We start from the raw sequence: 20,889 nt of genomic DNA on the forward strand, positions 1-20,889 counted from the left end.
CCTGAGCAAGTGAAAACAGAGAGGACTGGGAGCAGATTGTCAGCACAGTCCATGGCAGGCTCTGTTGTGAGCAGCAGTTCTGTGGATTTTACCCGTTAATCAGGTGGAGGCCAGGACCATCTCTTTATACTGTGTGTTTTCAGTCTTTCTATTGTGTCATTAATTCCTTGTTGTTCTCTTTCAGTTGGTAGGTACAAAGCTCCTTTCAAGCTTTCAGATATTAGTGCTGCTGTTCCATGGCTTTGGCTTTTTGGTGTTTGCTCTTTGTTAAAGACTGAGATTTTCTACAAATAAATAAGGATATTGATTGTCAGGGATATTGATTTCAGTATATTTTGCCCTCAGGAAATAATTGCCTAGAAGCAAATCCATTCCTTCTTTCTGGGTATGATCATGTATGAGAGGGGAGGATATTGCCTGCTGCTTCCTTTCTGATTTTCAAAAGCATGGTACAGAAAGGAAGAAGCTAGTTGTGGTACTGGCACATCAGCCTCACCTTAAAGGGAGGAGAGAAGGACAAGTTTTAATTTTGTTGGGGCATCTGCTTTGTTTGGATGTGAGCCTTTGTGCATAAATCAAGCATTGTCCAAGCTAGGCTGTGGCATACCTGTAGATTCTGAGGAAATGAGGAAGGGGCTTAATAGAAGTGGAGATAAAATACAATTTACAACAAATTATCATTTTAGCAGGTCCTGGAACTACCCCCATCACAGTGCTGTCCTGTCTGAGTACACAGCAGTTCCTTGGTCCTTACCTGTAAAACAAACAGCTCCTGTACATAAAGAGCTGGGATGTGTCCCTGGTGTCAGTTATCCTGAGCCCTTCCTACCTGGAGCAGTTCCAGCAGTGTGGGCACAGTGAGATTTTACTGAGTGTGGTGACACCCCCAGCACTCAGCCTGTGCTTTCAGAGCTCTGTGTGTGTCTGTTCCGGAGCAATCTGCTCCCCTCAGTACCCTCAGAGCACTCTCAGTGAGCCAGCACAGCTTTGCTTGCATTCAGGAGCAAGGGCATGCAGGTGAGGCGTGATGGGGGGCAGATGAGGAGCTACACTGGCTTTTAGAGGTGCTGCTGCCTGCCCCCAGTACAGGGATGAATATGCATGGTAATCTACTGGGTACAGTTCACTACATCTGTAGGATCAAGCTGCTGTTACTCCATGCCCAGAGGGAGAAGGGAAGTTGAAAGAAGCAGCTGAAGCAGGGATGCTCCATCTCTGATCAGTCTTAATTAATGTCTGTGTTCAGGGATTAAGGGTGCCTTACAGTGAGATACCAGGCAGAACATTTTCCATTACCTTGTCCATTTCAGGATGATTATAGAGTGTTCTTATTTAAGCAGGCTGTGCACTCAGATGAAGGCTTGTTTAAATGGAACATGATTGGGAAATGACCATTCTCCACCCAGGGTGAAATACCTAAGGAATGCATCTCTGAATTGCCAGGTGCCATTCTGTGATGCACATCTGCTTAACATCAGACTCTGCCTTACTCAGCTGAAAAACCTGAGCTGGCTGTTGCTTCTGAGAGAAAGAGAGCACTTAGGAACCTTTTTCAGAGCTCCCTTCTGTGCCTCAGCTCAATGGCAGAAGAATCTGCTTTCTATTAAAGTGATAAATTGCTTAATTGGAGGTGTAAGCAACCCCCACTGTAAAATTTATCTTTGTCAGATACATAAAACATTGATTTTCTTTGTTTGCTGTTGCAAGCCCCCTGTGGTATGGAGCTGCAGTCTCACATCACCCTGCTACCAAGCAGAGGTGTGTGCTAGCAGAGATGGAGTCTGTTTGCCATGCGTCAGCTGTGTGCTCTCCCTGACGGTGAGGAGGGAACACCCCATCCCTCTTGGGCTGAGCCACTTGGGGTTCCTAGTGGATCCTGTAATGTGGAGGATTTCATTAAATACACAGTCATGAATTTATCTTCTGGAGTCCTGTTCCTAATTCCCTGAAGTGAGTCACTGGAGTCACCCAGCAGATGTTATCACCAAATTGTTCCTAAACACTGCTGTAGGGGCAAGCTGCCCTTAGTGCCCCCAGAGCAAATAGAACACTGATGGTTATCTTGCTGGAGGATTGCTGCTGCAGGAATCAGCCCCAGCCTGGGAAAGCCAGGAATGCCACAGGCTGTTCTCATGCTGTCCCAGAGGATTGAGAAGGGCTCTTCTCAGGTCAGGTAACGGTGGAAGCTGGTACAGAATAAAACATGAGGGCCATTGGAATGAAGGACACATCAGAGGGTAGAGGTGGCCTTCCTGCCTTGTCTGTGTGTCTGGGTGAGCCACAAAAAGCAAAACAGCCACAGCTTTGTAATCAAGTTGTGCTATTTTTCATCAGTTCTTCACCCTTTATTTTCTATTTCTCTTTTTGTCTCCTTCAACTTACTTTTCTTTTCTGCTTCACTAGTCCTCCTGCCACATCCTGGTTTAGATAATCCAGCCCTGGGCACTCAGGCATGTCAGCCAAGTGTTTTTGCATGCTCTGAGAATGGTTGCCAAGCTTGTACCCTTCAGTCTAGGTCTTTAATGTGAGCCTGGGTATGCTCTTGGGCTAAGGGATTAGGAGCCCTAAGAATAAACATTTCCAGCCTTACAAATTTCAATTCCTATCATCTGCTTCCCATTCTAGGAGGCATCCTAAAGATTTCTTCCCATGTGCGGGATGCGCAGTCCCTGCTTCTGTCAAGTTTCTCTTGTGCACACACAATCTGAGATCTGCTGCTTTCCATTTATGCCTCTTTTCCCCAGCCATAGCCCATTAACATCATCTGAGTCTCTGCCTGATGGCTTTTGGCCAGAGCTCATCTCTTCAGCAATCTGCACGCATGGATGTCCACTTTTTTTTTTATTTTAGCAGCCCCAGGAGACACCAGATTTCACTGACTCCTTGTTTTCCAGAAAGACATTTCTGTTCTCTTCCCAGCAATAACAGAAGTTCTGTTGCTGGTGGCGGCCAGTCTTCCAGAATTTCTGAACTTCCAGGCTGGATCAGTTCTCACAGCATTGTACTGGGCTTTTCTTGGCCCGGGGGTGTTGCTGCCTTGTTCCACAGCAGTGGGCACATTGCTTCCTATCAGGATGATGGGAGCTCTGATGCATCTTGAGGCCTGTAATGGGCCCCACTTTGGTCTGGGCCTGTGGAAGATGGCTGCATGTATCTGGTTTTTTTCCTTTTCTTCCCTACTTAGGTTGCAAATGACTCAATACTCTGTATATATTAAGCCTCATGAAGACTTGTGTAAAAATGGAGTCCAATTCAGCGCAATAATTTTTGTGTTGATTTTGTAGCAGCCTCCAAACAGGCCCTCTCAAGCCCTCTAAGAGCTCTCCCTCACATTGTCAGCCAAGAATTTATGTCACTGTGCTGCTGAAGAGCCTGTCCAGGGCCAGACCACCCAGTTCTGCAGCCAGTGTGACCAGTGTGGAGCAGGACCAAGTCCCAGCTCTGCCTGTGGCCACACCAACAGCAGCTGGTCTGGCCTGCACTGAGGAGGGGCTGGGGCCACTGCCAGGACTGCCCAAGAGCCATGAGTGGCAGCCCTTGGCCAGCTCCTTTTGGGAGGTTTGAACTGGGTCACAGCTGGGTAGCAAAGGAAATGCACATGCAGGAACTGCAGAGGAGTTGGGATCAGCACGCTGGAGTGAACAGCCTTGCTGAGGCAGCAGGTGTGTTAGGAACACATCCCTGCCCTTGGCTCCTTGCCCTGCTGACTGGTTGGGAGCTCTGGCTCTGCCAGGTGGAAGGCAGGTCTGCATCCTGGGAGATGCAGGAGGCAAAAGAATCTGATTCTCAGATAATTTCTCTCATTAAATACAGCTGTTTCTTGGTGGTAGGAACTTGGGTTTTCACAGCACTGTATTTAGGTAAGATGTGCTTAAGGGACAGAGGATCCAGCTACTGAAATGCTGTTGTCTTTGCTGCATTCCCAAGGTTGTGTGGGGCTTAGGACCCTGATGCTGCACTATAAAATCTGTGCTCTATAGAGCATGGTATGCTTGTGAAGCAGAGGTATGGAAGGATGTTGGTAACTGCAGCAATCACTGTCTCCTCAGTAGTCTCTGCATCTTTGTGGTGCTGTCCTTCCCCTCTGCCAGGTACAAGCACACACTGCACACATTAAAGAAAGAGGTAGTCCAAGCCATGTCCTCCTGAGTCAACCCCATCTCTTCCTGCTGCCTCCACAGAAGGTGCCCTGAGCAGTTTAGAGCTGCAGAGAGCAGGTTTTCTAGTTGGTAGTCATGTTCTTTCACCAGAATGGCCTCTCATGGTTTTGATTTCTAGAACTGGGGCCATCTGACTTGTTGCCATGAATGTTTGTACTTCCATTGTCTCCCTTACCCCTGCAGGCAGCATCCTCAGCACTGAGCAGTCTGGGCCACGTGTACACAGCCATCGGGGACTACCCCAACGCCCTGGCCAGCCACAAGCAGTGCGTGCTCCTCGCCAAGCAGTCCAAGGATGAACTCTCCGAGGCACGGGAGCTGGGCAACATGGGAGCAGTGTACATTGCAATGGGGGACTTTGAAAACGCTGTGCAGTGCCACGAGCAGCACCTGAAGATCGCCAAGGAGCTGGGGAACAAGCGGGAGGAAGCTCGAGCCTACAGCAACCTGGGCAGTGCTTACCACTACCGCAGGAACTTCGACAAAGCCATGTCCTACCACAACTATGTGCTGGAGTTGGCCCAGGAGCTGGCTGAGAAGGCCATTGAGATGAGAGCTTATGCTGGCCTGGGCCATGCAGCTAGATGTATGCAAGACCTGGAGAGGGCTAAGCAGTACCATGAAGAACAGTTGCACATTGCTGAGAGCCTGCAGGACCGAGCTGCTGAAGGCAGAGCCTCCTCCAATCTAGGTAAGGCCCTACATGGAGCAGAAATTGTCATGGAATGCTGAGACTATCAGAGCTGCTGCTAGGATGGCCAAGATCTGCTGTGTGCTGTCTTCTTAGTAACACCAGTTTTACCAGGCTGCCTTAATAAATTAAACAGGCCCTTGGCAGATTGTGTGCTGCTGTACTGTATTCTGTGTTCAATTATTAAATTCCTTAGAAAAACACTAGAAAGCACAAACTCATAGCAAAAGGGAAATAAAAAGATAAAATACATTTGAGGAGCTCTTCAGGAGTAAGGAATAAATGTAATTCTTCCACTAATGCAAGAAGTGATGTGGCTTGTTACCTGGCCATTTCTTTGGGAGCTTGTCATCAGGATCTGTTGATATATTGCTGTCTTGTCAGTTGAGAGACACGTGGATCAAATCCTAACTAAGTTTGTTTTTCAAATATACTCATTGAAGTACTGGGGTATAGGAGTCTTGCATTCTCCTAAGGAGAGGCACTGGCATGCTGCTGGCAGGCTGGGAAAGACTGAGTTCCATTCAAGTGAAGCCTAATTTCTCCTGCTGCCTCACAGCACCAGATGTGGAAGTTACCAAGGATGCATTTCCATCTCTGCCATGGCTGTGGCAGTTGTGCTGCCAGTATTCCAGCTGTTATTTGGGATGTGTTCTCAGTTGGCTGGGAACAGCAAAGCAGGGCTGGTGCTGGGATATCAAAATAAGTGTTTGTTGGCAGCCCCTGAATCCCAGCCCTTGCAGGCTGCCCCACGCTGTAAATCAGCTCCTGTTTCTGCTTGGCAGTTGGCACTTGGTTCATTTGTAGATGCTAATTGTACTCTGATGTTATCAACAGCAGGTAATTGAAAAGAGCTTGATGAATTACTTAATTTCTCTTAGTAGCTGAGTCTTCAGGAGCTGAATGAAGGAGATAAGGGGAACTGAAGAAAACAAAACAATCACAGCTTTTTAATTAGTGTTGCAAATCTCCTCCCTTACACAAATTTAGGCAGATCTGTGGGGCAAAGTAGGTTTGTGATACAAAAATGCTTGTGGGCAGCTTAGCATGAGAGAGCAGTGAGCATGAGCAAGGTTTCTGTTAATGTGGCAGCACCCAGCAGGCAGGAGGGCTGGGAGAGGAGGCCTTGCATGAGCAGCAAAGCACAAACCACATTCTCCATTTCTTCTCCAGTGTGGGACCTTGTCTTGTGGACCCTGTGCTGGGGAGACCCAGAGATCTGAGAGATGGACTGCTGCAGCAGAGAATGTTTCTCAGTGTTGGATTTTAGCCTAAATATAACTTTTGAGTTGGTATGCTGACTCAGCCACTCCACACTTTGTGTTAGAATAGTTCTCCGAGCGTCTGAGCGCGGGGTCTCACGTTTCAGCTGTTATTTGGCTGTATTTTTTGTCTTCTCTGTCAGAGTTAAGTTATACTGGAGAAAGGGAACATGCAGTTCTTGTTGAGACAATCTATTACTGTTGTTTAAAATGCATCCAGTACCAATCAAAAAGTCAAGTTTTAATTGTCTCTTTCATCTAATCCACATGCAAAACAAAACCTCATCAAAATAACCATGCTGACAGGCAAAAAAATGTAACTAAATGTGTGTTTCTAGGCCAGAATGTTAGAGTTGGCCTCTTTGCTGAAGCAGCAGACATTTTCTGTTGCATTTCCCTAATGCAGATGGAAAGCACCCTTAAGTGTGTGATCCAGTGTTAAGGAGGGCAGACATGGAGTGTAACAGAGCCCAGCTGCTGCAGTGTTCTGCAGGGAGATGCTCTGCACTCTGGTGAGCAAGAGGTGATGGACTGAGGATGAAGCACAAGCTATCAGCCTTTTACAAGATGTGGAGTTTAACCAGAAGTCTCAGGTTCTCAACCTTTGCAAAGCATCTGGTATTTCCAAACACTCAGGCTCCATGTGGAGACCAGGCTTTGCAGCCTCTGCAGCTTTTAAGCTTTCCCACTATGATGAAGAGAAGACAGCTCACATTATTAATAGAACACAATTTAAAGTCTCTTGGTGCTGCCTCTTTCCAGCTCCAAGAGAACTTCTGGGCCTCTTTTCATGTGCTCATCATGTTGCCCAAAGATGCCAGATATTTTCTCTTTAAGCTTTTGCAATAATGTCAAAAAAAACATTTGCAGGGCCTCCTTCAGTGGCTCCCAAACCTCGAGGCTTGTTCACAGGTGCTTGCAAAGTAGCCACAGGCATTATTAGTACAGAGTTTAATTGCAGTGTAGGTGGTATCATCAGCAGAATCTGAGCTCCTGTTCCCATGTCTCATAACAAATGCAAGATGATTCGACTGAAATTGAAAAGCATCTGCAAATGTTGTCTCACTCAATGTGTTGAGTCTGAGCTCTGGAGCTACCAGGTATCACTTCTGGAAATAAACAGTGATTTTATAGGGCCAGACTGTGTCTGGTTGTTGTGGTGAATGGGTGCTTTTGTATAACATGAAACCTAAACCTTCCCTGTGCTTTCTCTGTTAAAAGCAAGGAGGCAGTTTGTTCAGAAGGGCTGTGAAGAGCCAGGGAAGGGGCCGTGCTGCAGGCAGCCCTGGTGTGCAGAGTGCTGCAGAGGTTTAGTACAGGGCCCTGTGTTTGTTGAGCTGGATTCTGTTGTTTTCCAGGAATCATTCACCAGATGAAGGGTGACTACGACACCGCGCTGCGGCTGCACAAGACACACCTGTCCATCGCGCAGGAGCTGAGCGATTACGCTGCCCAGGGCCGCGCCTACGGCAACATGGGCAACGCCTACAACGCCCTGGGCATGTACGACCAGGCTGTTAAGTACCACCGTCAGGAGCTGCAGATCTCCATGGAAGTCAACGACCGTGCTTCTCAGGCGTCCACACACGGCAACCTGGCAGTTGCTTATCAGGCGCTGGGTGCCCATGACCGTGCTCTGCAGCACTACCAGAATCATCTCAACATTGCCCGGGAGCTGCGGGACATCCAGAGCGAGGCACGAGCCCTCAGCAATTTGGGCAACTTCCACTGCACACGAGGAGAGTTCGTGCAGGCAGCTCCCTACTATGAGCAGTACCTGCGCCTGTCCCCAGAGCTGCAGGACATGGAAGGCGAGGGGAAGGTTTGCCACAACCTTGGCTATGCCCATTATTGCCTCGGGAACTATGAGGAAGCTGTTAAGTACTATGAGCAGGATCTTGCCTTAGCAAAGGATCTTCATGACAAGCTGAGCCAAGCCAAAGCCTATTGCAACCTGGGCCTGGCCTTCAAAGCCTTGATGGACTTCAGCAAAGCAGAGGAGTGTCAAAAGTACCTGCTGTCCCTGGCACAGTCTCTGAACAATTCCCAGGCCAAATTCCGAGCCCTGGGGAACTTGGGGGATATTTTTGTCTGTAAAAAAGATGTACATGGTGCAATAAAATTTTATGAGCAGCAGTTGAGCTTAGCCCATCACGTTAAAGACAGGAGACTGGAAGCCAATGCCTATGCAGCCCTGGGCTCTGCATACAGGATGGTACAGAAGTGTGACAAGGCTTTAGGTTACCACACGCAGGAGCTGGAGGTGTACCAGGAGCTGGGGGATATGTCGGGTGAATGCAGAGCACATGGTCACCTTGCTGCAGTGTATATGTCACTTGGGAAGTACACCATGGCCTTCAAGTGCTATGAAGAACAGCTGGAGCTGGGGCAGAAGTTGAAGGACCCCAGCATCGAAGCCCAGGTCTACGGTAACATGGGCATTACCAAGATGAACATGAATGTCATGGAGGAAGCCATTGGCTACTTTGAGCAGCAGCTGGCCATGCTGCAGCAGCTCAGTGGGAATGAATCCGTACTAGATCGGGGCCGAGCCTATGGGAACCTGGGAGATTGTTACGAGGCTCTGGGAGATTTTGAGGAAGCTATAAAGTATTATGAACAGTACCTGTCTGTGGCTCAAAGCTTGAACCGTATGCAAGATCAGGCAAAGGCCTACCGAGGCTTGGGCAGTGGGCACAGGTAAGGAGCTGCTCGTGTGTTCTGGTGTCAGTGAAGTACAAGTGCAATCAATGCAGTGTGGTACTGATGGGGTGTGTTTGAGGGCCTCACACACACACAGTGATGTGACACAGGAGTGAGTTAGAGTCCTGTGGATGCTGAGGACTCTGCTGACAGCTCAAATTATGAAGCTGATGACACTGCCCAGAGAGGAGGAGGAGGTTGATTCAAAAGTGCTGGAGATGTCTCGTGGGGGAAAGCCCCTGGCCTCCAGGGGAAATGGCAAAACACCTTCTCTCAAGGAAATACAGGCAAAATAAACACTGCTGTTTTCTTCCCTTGTAGGGCTATGGGAAGTTTACAGCAGGCTCTGGTGTGCTTTGAGAAGAGGCTTGTAGTGGCACACGAGCTGGGGGAGGCATTCAACAAAGCCCAGGCTTACGGGGAGCTGGGGAGCCTGCACAGCCAACTGGGCAACTACGAGCAAGCCATCTCGTGCCTGGAGCGGCAGCTGAACATCGCCCGGGAGATGAAGGACCGAGCCCTGGAGAGCGACGCCGCCTGTGGCCTGGGCGGGGTCTACCAGCAGATGGGCGAGTACGAGACAGCCCTGCAGTACCACCAGCTGGACCTGCAGATCGCCGAGGAGACCAACAACCCCGCCGGGCAGGGCCGTGCCTACGGCAACCTGGGCCTAACCTATGAGTCCCTGGGCACCTACGAGAGGGCAGTGGTGTATCAGGAGCAGCACCTCAGCATCGCGGCGCAAATGAACGACCTGGTGGCCAAAACTGTCTCTTACAGCAGCCTGGGGAGGACTCATCATGCTTTACAGAACTACTCTCAGGCTGTGATGTACCTGCAGGAAGGTAAGAGGCTGAGTTACACAACAGAGCAGGTAGGGTCAGAAGGGTAGAAGGGAGATCTGAAGATAGGGAGAGGTGAGGTACTGTAAACACAGCTCAAAAAGGATGTGTTTGACAGTGGCCTTTGATGCAGAAGCTCTTGCAGACATCCACAGCTACTGCTGGGCATCTGTGTGAGGAGCTGTCTGTGGAGCTGTTACAGCCAGTGTGCCATCTCAGTTGGAGCCTTCTTGGTGTCCTCTAGACAAATCATGATCTGTGTCTTCCTCAGGGTGTCTTAGGTGCCTCAGAGCATGAATCTAGACTGTACCTAGCAGAGTCTCTTTGTAAAGCTCATTTGTGCCTGAAGATGCAAACCTTCTCTAAAAAATGGCATTGCATACCAGGATCTGGCTCTGGGAAAATCACAGAGGATTGTGATGAATCTCTCTGATCCTGAGAGGTCTGTTAATGGAGATTTCTGCCTTGCTCTTCTTACATGTTCACCTAGGAGTGAGTCACAGTGGGTGAGTCCCCCTAAAGTCTGAATGAAAACAAGTGCTATTGATAGAGAGGTGGGAGAAACTCAACCTGAGATGCCCAGGAGCTGTTTGCCACTGCTGAGTGCTGGGTCAGTGCTGGCCTGGGAGCTGTGCTGCTGCAAGGGGGTGCAGCATGCAGGCAGCAGCTGATCAGACTGTGGGCTCTGATGGAGCAGATGAGCAATGTCGCTGGAGTGTATGAAGCTGGAGGCTGAAGGATGTATTACATCAGTTAGTTTGGTTTTCATGAAACTGACCTTGGCAGGATTCCAGTATGCTCTTGGAAGGGGAGAAATGAAACATAGCTCCTTCTCCTGGTGTGCTGCAGAATTCCTGCATAGCCTGAGAATGTTAGCTGCTGCTGAGCTGCGTGGTGACAGCCAGGGCCCTGCTCCCCAGGCCGGGGGAAACCCGAGGTGCCTCAGAGGAGGTGTCCCTGTTGTCAGCAGGGGCCACCAAGGCAGAGGTTTGGAGCGGGTGGAAGAAGGGACAGCACAGAATGTGCTGCTGGAAGTGAAGTGAGCTCCAGGTCATTCAGGCCAGCCCTTGCCCTCTGCTCAGCACATAAACCATGCAGAGCTTGCCAGAGGGCTGGGGAGAGCTGATGGGAAGCAAGCCAGGAATGTGGCAAGAGGTGTCTTTTCTGGCAGTGTTTGACAGCTCAATGTGATTTTGTTTGTCTTTGTGGCTTTTAGGCTTTAAAAGTTGAACTTCCTGATAGGGGCTTACTGAGTGTGTCTGAGGGGATGGTGCCTTAACCTCACTTAGGGAGGGCTCAGTCAATGGAAGTGTCTGTCACCTCTCATGCTGGTGCTGATGTGAGGGTTGGCAGCAGCTGCCCAGTGCTGGTATTGCCCCCGTGGTCATGCTGGTTCTGTCCCTGTCTTGCTCACCACCCCACCACTGGTGCTGCCCCGCTTTCTGTCCCAGTGCTGGCAGCTCCACAGCTGTCTCTGCCTGTCCAGGAACCCCTGGGACTGAGGCCACAGCCCCTTCTCCCCTCTGGCACTTTCTCACTCTGACTCCTTTACAGGACTGAGGCTGGCAGAGCAGCTGGGTCGCAGAGAAGATGAAGCAAAAATCCGTCACGGCCTCGGCCTCTCCCTCTGGGCGAGTGGGAACCTGGAGGAGTCCCAGCACCAGGTACACCATGGTCTGCCCCGTGTGCTTCCTGTTGTCTGGTGTGTCCCAGGGAGGCTGTGGGGCAGAGCTCCCCTTCCTGAGGGGATGGCAGTGCTGTGTAGTGTCCATCAGGAGGTGACTGTGGCTGTTTTCCCTCCCAGCTGTACCGTGCCTCCGCGCTGTTTGAAACCATCCGCCATGAGGTGCAGCTGAGCACTGATTACAAGCTGTCACTCTTCGACCTGCAGACATCCTCCTATCAGGCCCTGCAGCGAGTTCTTGTCAGTCTGGGTAAGAGATGCCTTCACATGCTGAGGCTGAACTCAGACAGGAGTTCAGCTAGACTTGTGAGGTGGCAGTTCCTGATATGTCCTTTGCTCCACAGCTGTCCAACACAGCGCAGCATTTCTGTTCAGGACAGCAAGATGGGTGTCTCTGTATGGGTTGGGGGTGTCTTTGGTTCTTCTTCCTTGCTTCCTCCATTGATTTGCCTTTCTGTGGCTCGTTGTGTTATTGCCTGCAACAAATACGTTCTGTGAGACTGTGTTCCAGTGCAGAGACTGCTCGTTTGGGAAATAAGTGGCACTGCTTCCCCAGGTTGGGATAGCAACTGTCCCTGTTCCATGAATGTGGCATTGCAGACCACACTTGTGTCAGGTGTGAGAGATGGCTGTGTCTTTTCAGGTCACCATGATGAGGCACTGGCAGTAGCAGAGAGAGGACGAACGAGAGCTTTTGCTGACCTGCTCGTGGAACGTCAGACTGGGCAGCAGGACTCAGATCCCTACTCTCCTGTGACCCTTGACCAGGTCCTGGAGACTGTGAATGGCCAGAGGGGACTTGTTCTCTACTACTCACTGGCTGCAGGTTATCTGTACAGCTGGCTGCTGGCTCCTGGGGCAGGTGAGCTCCTTTTTGGACACAAGAGCCTGGGAACAGGGAGAATAGGAATGAATTTGGGAGCAGAGTGAATGTAGGAGGGAATAATTTCCATCTAGTACCTTAAAGCTGAATAGACTAAAAGCTATGGCATAGCCACAGCAGTAATGACTCAGAAGTGCTTATTCAGGACTTTGATGTTCACCTGGAGATGGAAATGTTTAATATTTTCATTTTTCAACCTCCAATCTGTCTATATTTCCCACAGGACAGAACAGAAGAGTAATGAAATTCCAAGTATGTTTGCTCTATGAGAATCTTCTATGCATAAGAATCCCTACTTTAATTACAGTTCTGTGCTTTATTCTTCCAAAAGCTTTGGAGGTTTATTCACTGAAGTGGATTGCAGAAAACAGAAGGGCATCCCCTCTTCCTGATATGCCATTGAGCTGTCTGATCCTCACATGAATGTGGAAACACTTATCACAGAGGAGCAAGGAGGATTAATTTGAAGAGGATTGCTTTTTGCAGACAGCTGTTATTCATTATCTAATAAAGTGATGACTGTAAATTTTAACAAGTTCTTTCTGGATATAATTTAATAATTGCAGCCCTTCATCATGACAAAGCTAGAGAGATAAAAAGCACTCTTTAGACTGCATGAAAAATGCTTCAGAAAGGGAAGGAAGCACTCACACGGCCTGATTTAGATGGGATGACAGTGGTTAGAAGAGACACTTTTTGGGAGCGTTTTGCAATGTCTGAGTGAAGGTGGGATTGTCCTGCTGTACATTCAGTCACTGATTGGCTCTCCAGGGCTGTAGTTAGCACAGTAAAATGCCAATAATTCTATAGTATCACTATTAGGCTGAGCTTATTAAAATTATATGGATCAAGTGTAAGATTTGCCACTGGGGTTCATGATCAGTCTCCTCCTTGCCCAGAGTGAGTCTTGGAGAAAAACAGTGTTTGAGTCCATGGTTTGTAACTGTCTCTTTGAAGGTTCTATCAGGTGATGGGAAGGGTACAGGCTGTGGTGTTTGGCTCAAGAAACTTTGCTGGGAGCCCTTCGGTAGTGACTCTGGTCAAGCCATGGTGACCTGTTCTTGTTCACTGACAGAGGGAGCAGCTTCAGTGGCAGCCCAGGGTCCTCATTGTCCCACTGAACCTCTTGGCTGTTGCTGTGTTTGCTGCTGTGGCTGCAGGAGGTGTTGCTTTATTCTTTGTTCCTCTGCTCTGCTCTGACTGTGTGTAATAATTGATGCTGCTAAGGCATCCAGAGCAGCCTTTTACTGTTGATCACAGGCTGCAGAATTAATTATCTCAGGAAGAATAGACCAGTCTGAAAGCAGGAAGGTTTTATCTGCAGTTGCAGTGGAATTCTCAGCAAAACAGGAAGTGGCCTTTATCTGGTTTACCCATTGTGAAATGCTATCTTTTAATAATTCACTGTGCTTTAATCCATCTTCTTTCCTTTTATAGAGTGAAATCACTGTGTGTGATGTGAGGAGATTCTGCTGTAGTAACAACACTCTTGTTCAGCCTTGTGTGTTCAGTTAATTTTCTCAGAGGCTGTTAATAGGTATTTTTCATGTGCATCAATTGAAATGTGAATTACTCTAGTAGGGGCTTCTATGGAAGATCTGGTTTATAATTTATTTGAGTGCTGCAATAGCAAAGGCATTCTGAGCATCTTGTAAAAGCTCTTCTCTGCCTTTGTGCCTTTGAGCCATTATCTGCAAAGTACAAACCCAGATTTTAAAAACAACTGAAAATGCTGGAGAAGTTCAGTGGAGACCTGGCATAGAACACTTTGCCCCAGTTTTGCTGTGAAATGCCAAATGCTTGGGGCTGTGCCATCTTCTTAGACAGCTGCTGGCAGCACTTTTGTAGCCCTGCAGAAATAACTCCTGATTCTGGTGCCTTGCAGGAATTCTGAAATTCCATGAGTATTATCTGGGTGACAGCCTGACAGAAAATGCTGGGGACTTCCATGAAGCCAACAGTGTGGCCCTGCAGACACTGACAAACTCAGCACTGGAGCAGCACATCTCCAGTGTGAGGGAGGCTCTGGGGGTGGATTCCTACTACACCAGGTGAGTTGGGGCCAGGAGGTCTAACATCCTGCTCTCCCACCTGAATTTATAACATTTTGGGATGAGCTAGTTGGCTGAGAAGTCTGGGAACTGAGAGTCACAGAAGGGGCAAATTTTCAGTGCAGCAACAACAAAAAAAAAGGCTTTGTTTTTGTAACCATGATTATTTTCCTGCCAAACAACTCTATGCAAATAAGATCCAAACCCACAGGCTGTGGTGAATCTGTAGACTGGATGAGGAGGCAGGTGCCATGTCTGACTGTGTATGGACAGATTTCATCCTGCTTACATTTTCCAGTGTAATTAATTCTCTTTCAATGATTTGCTTTGAAAAACTGCAAATACCATAGGAATTCTAACCACCACCATCACCACCCCCCTACAATATGGCTTGTGGCTATTACTGAGTAAATGATTTAGAACCCACATGTTGATTGTTGAGTCTTACCCTGCAGACATGCAGATACACAAGATCCATAACTGAAATCTGCAGTTGGGCCTCATGCAGCAGTTTTGCAGATACAGTTTTTAGTTTCCTTAACTAAAAAGGAAAAAATTCCACAAATTTTCCTCCTGGCCAAGGAGGAGAATTTGTGGAGCATTCACCACAAATTCTCCACAAATTCACCACAAATTCTCCTCCTGGCCAAGGCAGTCCTTCAATCTTCAGGTTCTGGGATGAGTTTTTAATTTGCTGGGATGTCAGCTTCTTCCTCACTTTGTAGTAGTGGTAGGGGTGTTTTTGGTTAATGATTCTGGGTTTAGTGTTTGTCCCCAAGATCCTTGGACCAGTGTTGTACAATCATAGGCAGACATTCTTTCCCCATGTCAAAATCACGTGCAGGGAATCAAGCAAACAAATCTTGGCTCTTCCACGTGGGTGAGCATCACTTTCTACTTTGAAAATTCTTCCCTGTGTGGTTCCAGTGCTTCCCCTCAGCCCTGCTGATTCTACTGCTCTCCAGGGCTCTCAATCCCAGCCCCAGCCTCAGTCCCAGCCCCAGGGTGTGAGTCTGCACAGCACATGTGAAGGAGCTTGACTGCTCAGCCCTGGCTTGCTGGAGTGCTCTGGGGTTCAGGTTGAAGAGTTTGTGTCCACACTGCTGTGAGCAGGGTCAGAGGTAGTGCTGAGTCTCCAGAGCATGGCTTCACACTTTCTGGAGAGGAAGGAATGCACAGGATGTTCAGTTCCACACTGCAGCCTTCAGGTTCTGCTAGAAAGGCTTCTGTTCAGCTGGTCTAATTAATCCTCAAAGTAATGCATTCTTGCAAAAAAAAAAAAAGAAGTGTAAGGGATTTTAAGATCTGCTTGAACTTGTGTCAGAACAGACTCCACTCTCTTTAGGGAGAGCATGTGACCTGCTCTCTTGGGTTCATGAACTCAAGTTTTTTGCCTCTTTAAGGAGCTGTGAGTGTTACTCCAAACTGTGCCAGGATTCAGAGCTGAGCATGCCTCAACTGGAGGAAAAATGTGCAGGGAGAGGCTGTTCACAACCTTTTCTTCTTCCTTTTTTCCCTTATGTTGTTTTTTTTTAATCCCCCGTCTGTGGTTCAGCTGTCCCCATTTCAATGTTCATGAAGTGACTGGCTTTTGTCAGAACTTACCGGATTATAAATCATATTGACCAGGAAATTCACTCACAAGAGATCCATGATCCATACAACAACAGGGATACAGCTCTGGTTGCCTGCACAAGTACAGGTTGTGTGTTCATTTAATTCCTGTGCTCTTTATTGGGAAACATGCCCTTGAGGAGAGGCTTCAAGCTGTCAGGAACCCAAAAAGAGGCAGAAATGGGATGCAAGAAGGCTTCATTAAGTAGCATCCTAGGTTTATCTTAAGTGTACAAAATCCAAGGTTTCTGATGTGCCATTGTTGTGGTTTAGGAATGGTACTCCTCAGTTTAGTTCTCCCATTGAGACACTCCAAACCCCAATACTGCTTGCTTGCTTCCTTCCCTTCTCTCCCTCCTGGTGGCTGGAGAAGAGAATTGGAGGCACAAAAGGTGAAGATCGTGGGTTGAGATAAGAAAAATTTATTGGAAACAGTAACAGCGACAACATTAACAACAAAAGTGTACAAAATAGAGAGAATGATTCACATGCAAAATGCTCACTGAGCCCAGCCCACCATGAGCCCCTCAACTGCACTGAGAAAATTTAGATATTAATGTCAGGAGACTGGGAATTCAGAATTGTTGGGCTGTTTCTCTGTATTGCTGCTGCACTTGGGGCATTGATAGAGTAAATCTTTGTGTGCTTTCCCTCTTTGTGTAACAGGAGTGGCAGCACAGCTCCCTCTGCTATGTGAAGGAAGTATGTGGAGCTTGAAGTTAACTGTGGAGATTTGGAAAGGATGTGCTCACACGTGTTCCTAGGCAGATAAGGGCTGGTGTTTCCTGCAGACTCAGCTTTTCAGTGTTGTGCTGCAGCTTTAGAAATCCCTGCCTGCAGTGCACAAAAAGGGTCCTGCACTCCCACCTGCGTGTGGGCCACTCACTAAACCTTGAAGAATCCCAGAAGAGGAGGAAATGAGGCTGGGTCTGTCTTATATGCCTGAGAAAAGGCAAGCCAGGGAAGATTTGGCATTAGTGTTTGGTTGAGCTTCTGTTTGAAAAACATTTTTGCTCAGACTGGCCAAGCATTTGTCATCAAGCTGTTGCTCCTTCTTGCATCAATGACCCTTCATCTCACTGATTTCCCCCAGAGCCTGTGCTAGCAGCGAGACAGAGAGTGAAGCTGGGGATATCATGGACCAGCAGTTTGAGGAGATGAATAACAAGCTGAACTCAATGACTGATCCAACTGGCTTCCTGAGGATGGTCAGCAGGAACAACCTATTGAACAGGTGAGAATGCAGCACTGCTGTGGGGATCAGCAAGCAGGAGATGTCCTGGTGATGGGCTTCTCCCTAAACTGCAAGTTTAGGTGCAGCCAGTGCCAGTGCTCAAGGGCAGAGCCAGCAAGGACTGGTCCCTGTTGTAACTGATGACTGTTCAGAGGAAAAGCTGTTCTGAATTTGCTCTTCTGGCCAAGGACTGATTTTGAGACTCCAGGCAATTGTTTTGTCCCGGCTGTGTGTGAGATGTGGAGCTTGGAGCTTTCCTCTGCACACTTGTTACAAAAATACATGTTTCTGTTGATCTCAAGTGTTGTACCAATTAGGTGGGAATATGCTGCATTTCCAGAGTTACAGGATTGTACTAGCTGCAAGTCTCCACTCATTTTCTGCCTCTTACAACTTGTTCTCAGCTTTTCACATGACTGTGCTGATTAGGGCTTAAGGCAACCATTTGGAAAGAAAATTGAGGACAGAATTTTTCCAGTGTGGCTGCATGATGCAACCCAGGGTTTCTGACTGGATCTGTGCTCGATTGTGGTTTATGAGCACAGGACACCCTAGGCCTTTCTCAGCTGGAAAAGAAAATGTGATCAGCCTGGAGTGTTGTAAGCCACCATTGGTGCTTGTGAACTGTTACAGCATCCCCACAGAACTGGGAGCTGCCTGCTGGCACCAGCAACTGGCCTGGTTTTCTTTTCAGAATCCACAAGCATATCTGTTCAAGCTGCTGCCCTGATGGAGGACTATGAGTACGTGCTGAGTTTGGATCATACAGGCAGATCCCCAGAACTGCTGAGATATTTTGCTATTTTATCAGGCTTAGAAAGAGAGGAGATTGTCCTTCTGATTACAGGGGGAAGTAGGATGTGATTCTGTTCCAGGGAATGCTAATGTTCAGGAACACTGCAGTGGCCAACCATGCCACATCTGCCTTTCTGCTTCACAGGAGCCACATACATTACTTTGCAGCCAGACCTAGGAGCTTAGCTCAGGTGTCTTGTCAAGTAAGTAGTTTGCAGCTCTTAGGAGCAGCCCAGGGATGGGGCATCCTGGGTATTTAACTAAAAGCACCCTCAGAAGAGAAGCAGGAGACGCATTTGAAGCAGTCGTGTCTGTGATGTTCTTGCAATGAGCACTGAGGTGAAAAAATAAGAAGACACTGCTGGGTGGCAACACTGCCACATCTGTTTGCAGCTGGCTTGCTGAGCCCTGAATTCAGGGTAGGTGCTTTTACACAGAGAATAGTTGGAGATACTTGTGGATCCTTGAAAGAATCCACAGGGAGCTCAGATCTGGCTGTTTTCTGGAGCTTACTGCAGCTTTGTATGTGTCAAGGTCCTGATGTGGATTTAGGGCTGCATGTTTAGGAAGAGTCTCTTTGGGGAAGGCTTGATGGGTATCCAGCTTCCTGAGGCTGTCAGACCCCTGCAGCACCAGCCTGACTTCAGCCCTCCCAGTGGCCTTGGGGAGCTATTTGACTTGTCCAAAATCCTAATTAGTGCTAAGGCAGGAGCAGCCCTGTGCTGGTTCTGGGATGAACCCCTCCTTCTGCCTGGGCCCAGCCACTCATCCTCAGCAGGCAGAGCCAGTACCTGTGAGGCTGCTGGTCAGCCAGGTCACTCTGACCCTGTTCTCTGAGGCTTTGCTTTGTTCTGCATCCCCAAGACAAAGGCAGGGAGCAGAGCTAAGCCCTCCCTATTTGTGCTGTTTCTCTGCTTGCTGCAGGCTAGGCTGCCTGTACAAAGGGTTATAAATCAGCAGCACTGCAGAGTCTGAGCAGAGGCTTCCAAATGAGAGATTTCACTGTTCAGACATCAGGGGATCCTCTGCATTGCAAGAGCAAGGTGGAAATCATCAGTGCACCTGGAGCCTTTTGTTGGCTTCTTTGGGAGGAAAGGATGGGCTGGCCAGGGCTCCTGGTCCACTTGCCACAAGAGATCTGTCCATCCTCCCCTGTGGATTTGCTCACTCTTTATGTACACACACACACACACACACACACACACAGAGAGAGAGAGAGGCAGGAAATGTGAGAGATTTATGGTTCCTTGGTTTAGTTCTCATAAAAAGCAATCTGAGTGGTGAAGAAATAAATCTGGAGCTGCTTGCCTGGGAAGCCAAAGATGCAGGAGGGCTTTGCTGATTGGAGTAAATGAAGCCTCTATTCTCTGCAGTGTGGCAATGGCTGAACATGGGCTGTGAGGTTGGCAAGTGCTGCCTGATGGCAGCAAGCCACTCAGGGAGGATCAGGGCACAAGGTCCTGGAGACCACTGGATATCCCTGCACAGATTTTCTTTCCTGATCTGATTTTAAAATCTGTGCTTCATAAAGCTGAACCCTCCCGCAGTGAAGTGGGGCAGATGGGTGTGAGAGGAGCACAAAGCACCAAGCCTGTGCTGATCCCCTGTTGCACAAATCTCCCAGATGAGTTTCCAGCAGCTCTAGGCAGCAGCAGGAGCAGCATAGTCGTACTGTCACTAGAATCTCTGGGTTGGAGAGCATGGGCAGTCAGACACCAGGCTTGTGTTAGCATTCTGAGGTTATTCCTGTGTGCCCATAAGATGAAAATTCCTTGTGGGTGGTAAGAGCATTTTTCTCTTCAGAGAGCTATAGGTTTTAGGCATGTTGTGAGCTGGGTTGGGAGGCTGGTTGCAGCAGCTGAAGAGAGAAGGAGAGGGAAAAATGCAATTTCTGAGTCTGTGTGTTGATATGTATCAGAAATGGCTGGGGTATGTCCCAGGCCTCCCAACCTTTCCTTTGAGATCCACCTGCTAAAATGTTTTGGAAAGTTACCCTTTCCACATAAAGTGGTCCCAAGCAAAGGGGAGCACAGCTGCTGGACCAATGAGCCCAGAATGGGGAAACTTCATTTCCTCAGCAGGGCAGACACAAGTATCAGAAATGGGCACCAGGTGTTGCTCAGCAGTGGCAGAAGCACAGAATTTTGATGTCTTGTGGTTTGCCTGTTGTCACATTTCCTCTGGTATCACCAGGTCAGTGGTGCACAGCCCAAATGCAAATCCTCCTGTGGCCGTGGTCAGTTGTCAGTGGTCTCATGCCTGCCTGCACACAGCTGCTGCCCATAGGTGTGCAGGAGCAGCTGGGAACAGCACTTCAGGCACTGGAGTGTGGAGAGAAACTCCATAGCAATGTCATGTGCTGTCTGCAGCTGATTCATGCTGCCATTAATGTCACTGCTCACTGAGGTGTGAAGCTGAATGGGAGACTGAAGTCCTCCCATGAAGCATCTTACAGAGCAGAGTCCCCTGGGTGACAGGGTCACTGTCAGAAGTCAGGGCAGCCACAGGGCAGCTCAGATTCCTGCAGCTAACCTCTCCCTTGGCTTTTGCCCACAGGAGCTGTCAGAGTATGACGAGCCTGTTCAGCAGTACCATGTCTCCTGTTAAGGATGGAACATCATCACTTCCAAGGAGGCAGACTTCTTTCACCAAGCCCCCACTCCGTGCTCTCTACGACTTACTGATAGGACCCATGGAAGGAGTAAGGCTTTGCACAGGCACCAAACCCCTCTCAGTGTGGGAAAGCAAGAACAAACAGCTTGGGGCTGATCTCTGAAGTGTGGTATTTTCACAGAACATTCTGGGTTGGAAGGGGTCTTAGTGGCCATCTAGAGACAAGGATCTAGTCCTGCATACTTCTTTTTTTTTTTTTTTTTTTGTGGGCTGCCAGTGTTTAAACTGGAGCAAATTGCAGTGCTTTAAGTTACTCTTTCCTGGAGTGAAAACTAATTGTTTTTATGATATGCTAGA

General features: G+C 48.4%; 1 protein-coding gene across 2 annotated transcripts in view; it reads left to right on the forward strand.

Annotated features, from left to right (window-relative positions):
* Positions 1-20,889, forward strand: part of TTC28 (tetratricopeptide repeat domain 28) — a 107,677-nt gene that overhangs the window by 71,074 nt on the left and 15,714 nt on the right. For both annotated transcript variants that reach the window (XM_030231026.2, XM_050980440.1), the window contains 9 exons: positions 4,344-4,851; positions 7,472-8,813; positions 9,138-9,661; positions 11,213-11,322; positions 11,463-11,592; positions 11,986-12,204; positions 14,111-14,276; positions 16,984-17,124; positions 20,476-20,620. In XM_030231026.2, coding sequence (XP_030086886.2) covers positions 4,344-4,851; positions 7,472-8,813; positions 9,138-9,661; positions 11,213-11,322; positions 11,463-11,592; positions 11,986-12,204; positions 14,111-14,276; positions 16,984-17,124; positions 20,476-20,620 — 3,285 coding nt within the window. The remainder of the gene's footprint in view (positions 1-4,343; positions 4,852-7,471; positions 8,814-9,137; positions 9,662-11,212; positions 11,323-11,462; positions 11,593-11,985; positions 12,205-14,110; positions 14,277-16,983; positions 17,125-20,475; positions 20,621-20,889) is intronic.

The sequence above is a fragment of the Serinus canaria genome, chromosome 15 (assembly GCF_022539315.1).
Source record: "Serinus canaria isolate serCan28SL12 chromosome 15, serCan2020, whole genome shotgun sequence".
Taxonomy (NCBI): Eukaryota; Metazoa; Chordata; class Aves; order Passeriformes; family Fringillidae; genus Serinus; species Serinus canaria.